The sequence below is a fragment of the Anopheles moucheti genome, chromosome 2, assembly GCF_943734755.1.
Source record: "Anopheles moucheti chromosome 2, idAnoMoucSN_F20_07, whole genome shotgun sequence".
Taxonomy (NCBI): domain Eukaryota; kingdom Metazoa; phylum Arthropoda; class Insecta; order Diptera; family Culicidae; genus Anopheles; species Anopheles moucheti.
The window spans coordinates 65,521,418-65,523,398 of record NC_069140.1 but is presented as its reverse complement, the minus strand read 5'-3'; the positions used below and the strand labels follow the sequence as shown (position 1 = coordinate 65,523,398).

Here is a 1,981-nt window from a genome sequence, read left to right as displayed (position 1 = left end):
CTTGGATTTTAATTAGCAGGTCGCACAGAGCCGTTTAAAAAACTACGATCTACTTCAAGCGCAAGAAAAACTGCAGACGCGTAACAGTGAGGTGTGTGTGAGTGTTTGTACGTAAGCGGTTGTTCAGCAACTTTTGTTTCAATTTTAGTTAAATAATATGGATTCCCATCTGGCTAAACGTCAATGCAAAACCGCGGAAGTTTGATCCATTGATGATTTTGTGGATGAGTTGATGCTTTGTAACAACGATCTAGGGACGACCCCGGACGAGCATCAAGATAACAACATTATGGCAATGTTAAAGAAAATTTTGACTAATCAAAATTCAAATCAAATAATATCAAATAAATGAATTGCGGCTTCAAAAGATGGACATATTAGAAATTAAAGAAAGTCAAAAATCGCTAAACGAAACTGTGAACAAACAGTCCAAAAAAAATCCTGCAGCTACAGGTGTTTGTGGAGCAAATTAGTAGTGTCGTTTGTGTAGGGAATGCGGCGAAAAAAAATCCCCCCGAGGGTTTTAGCAAATTAAGATTGTTAACGCAAAACGTTAACTGAACTATGCGGAATTAGGAAAAGAAGAAAGTAGGAGCACTGATATATTTTTCAAGCAATTCCTGTAGTGACAGCAAGCGAACGTGCAAAAAAAAGAATAAAAAAGAGAAGAGTGACCACATCCAAGCGGACCACAGGATCGTGTTTTTTATAAAGAAGTCAACCGCAGATATTTTACCAAGTTAAGTTTATCCGTTCTCATCATTTTTGGTCCTTCGAACCGGATCTGCGGACTAATCCATCGATCTTGTGTTGTTTATCAACGAAGCGTCAATTTACCTAACCAACAATGGGTCCGAAGAAAGCACTACCAAGTAAGGTGGACATGATGCGCGTTATGTCGCAGATACATAACCTCGAAAGTTTTATTGAAACGTACACCAGTGAGCAATCTACGCAATGTGAACACCGATTGAAGTTACTCGAGAGTTGTTGGCAGACGTTCGACAGGATGCAAACGACTCTTGAAGATGCCGAAGAAGATGAAGCAGAAATTGTTCGCATGCTCAAAGAGAGAAATGATATGTACGATCGATATTGCTTCATAAAAGGTCACCTCACATCATCCAAACAAGATTTGAACAGCACTGTGATTGAAGCAAAAGTAAACGCCAACATCCCTGTCGCTGCTTCACCTCACCTAAAGTTACCGAAAATAAGTCTACCAACGTTTGACGGGAAGATCACCTCATGGCTCAGCTTTAAGGATCGTTTCACTGCAATGGTAGCTTCATCCAACGACATTCCGGATGTCATGAAGCTAGAATATCTTCTAGTATCGTTGAAGGGTGACGTTGCGAAACGATTTGAATATGTCGACATTGCTGCCGAAAATTACTCCACCACCTGGAAGGCGTTGTTAGAGAGATATGACAACATTCGAGCCCTAAAGCGTGAGTACTTTAAAGCTATTTACTCCGTAGCACCAATGAAGGACAATTCCTTAGAGGAATTACGTCGCGTGTCTGATGATTTCATTAGACTCACCGAAGGAGCTAGCAAACTGAAGGAGCCCATCGAGCATTGGGACACACCGCTTGCGAATCTGCTGCTCTATAAGTTGGATGCTAAAACCGTCATGGCATGGGAACTATTTTCTGCAAGTGATAACACCGATAGCTCTTCCCGCACATTGATCAAATTCGGATCTAATGCTCTTACCTGTAATCTCTCATTATCAGTAGTTTAATCTTGGTTATAGAATTGATGTTATAGCATTTTGGTTAGCCTCTCTCTGTTGTATATATAAGATTCCTTCAATTATTATTATATGGTAAAGAGAGTTGAAACAAGGCTTAGTTAACCGATATTTTCAGAAACATTTTTATAATTCAGTTGGTTTTATCTTGATCCTTCCCATCTTGTCTCCCCTGAGATGAAGCAATAGGAGGCTTGCTAGAAAGAGTGTTCAAATCATACATAA

The 1,981-nt window shown here is 39.8% G+C and overlaps 1 protein-coding gene across 1 annotated transcript; it reads left to right on the top strand.

Annotated features, from left to right (window-relative positions):
- Positions 1-847: 847 nt before the first annotated feature.
- LOC128297538 (uncharacterized) lies at positions 848-1,747 on the top strand. Its single transcript, XM_053033210.1, has one exon. It carries the CDS (start codon positions 848-850, stop codon positions 1,745-1,747), a length of 900 nt encoding a protein of 299 aa, XP_052889170.1.
- The last annotated feature ends 234 nt before the right edge of the window (positions 1,748-1,981 follow it).

What these genes read in the sequence shown, in the direction of transcription:
- LOC128297538 (XM_053033210.1), top strand. Translation starts at nt 848, where the DNA reads ATGGGTCCGAAGAAAGCACTACCAAGTAAGGTGGACATGATGCGCGTT.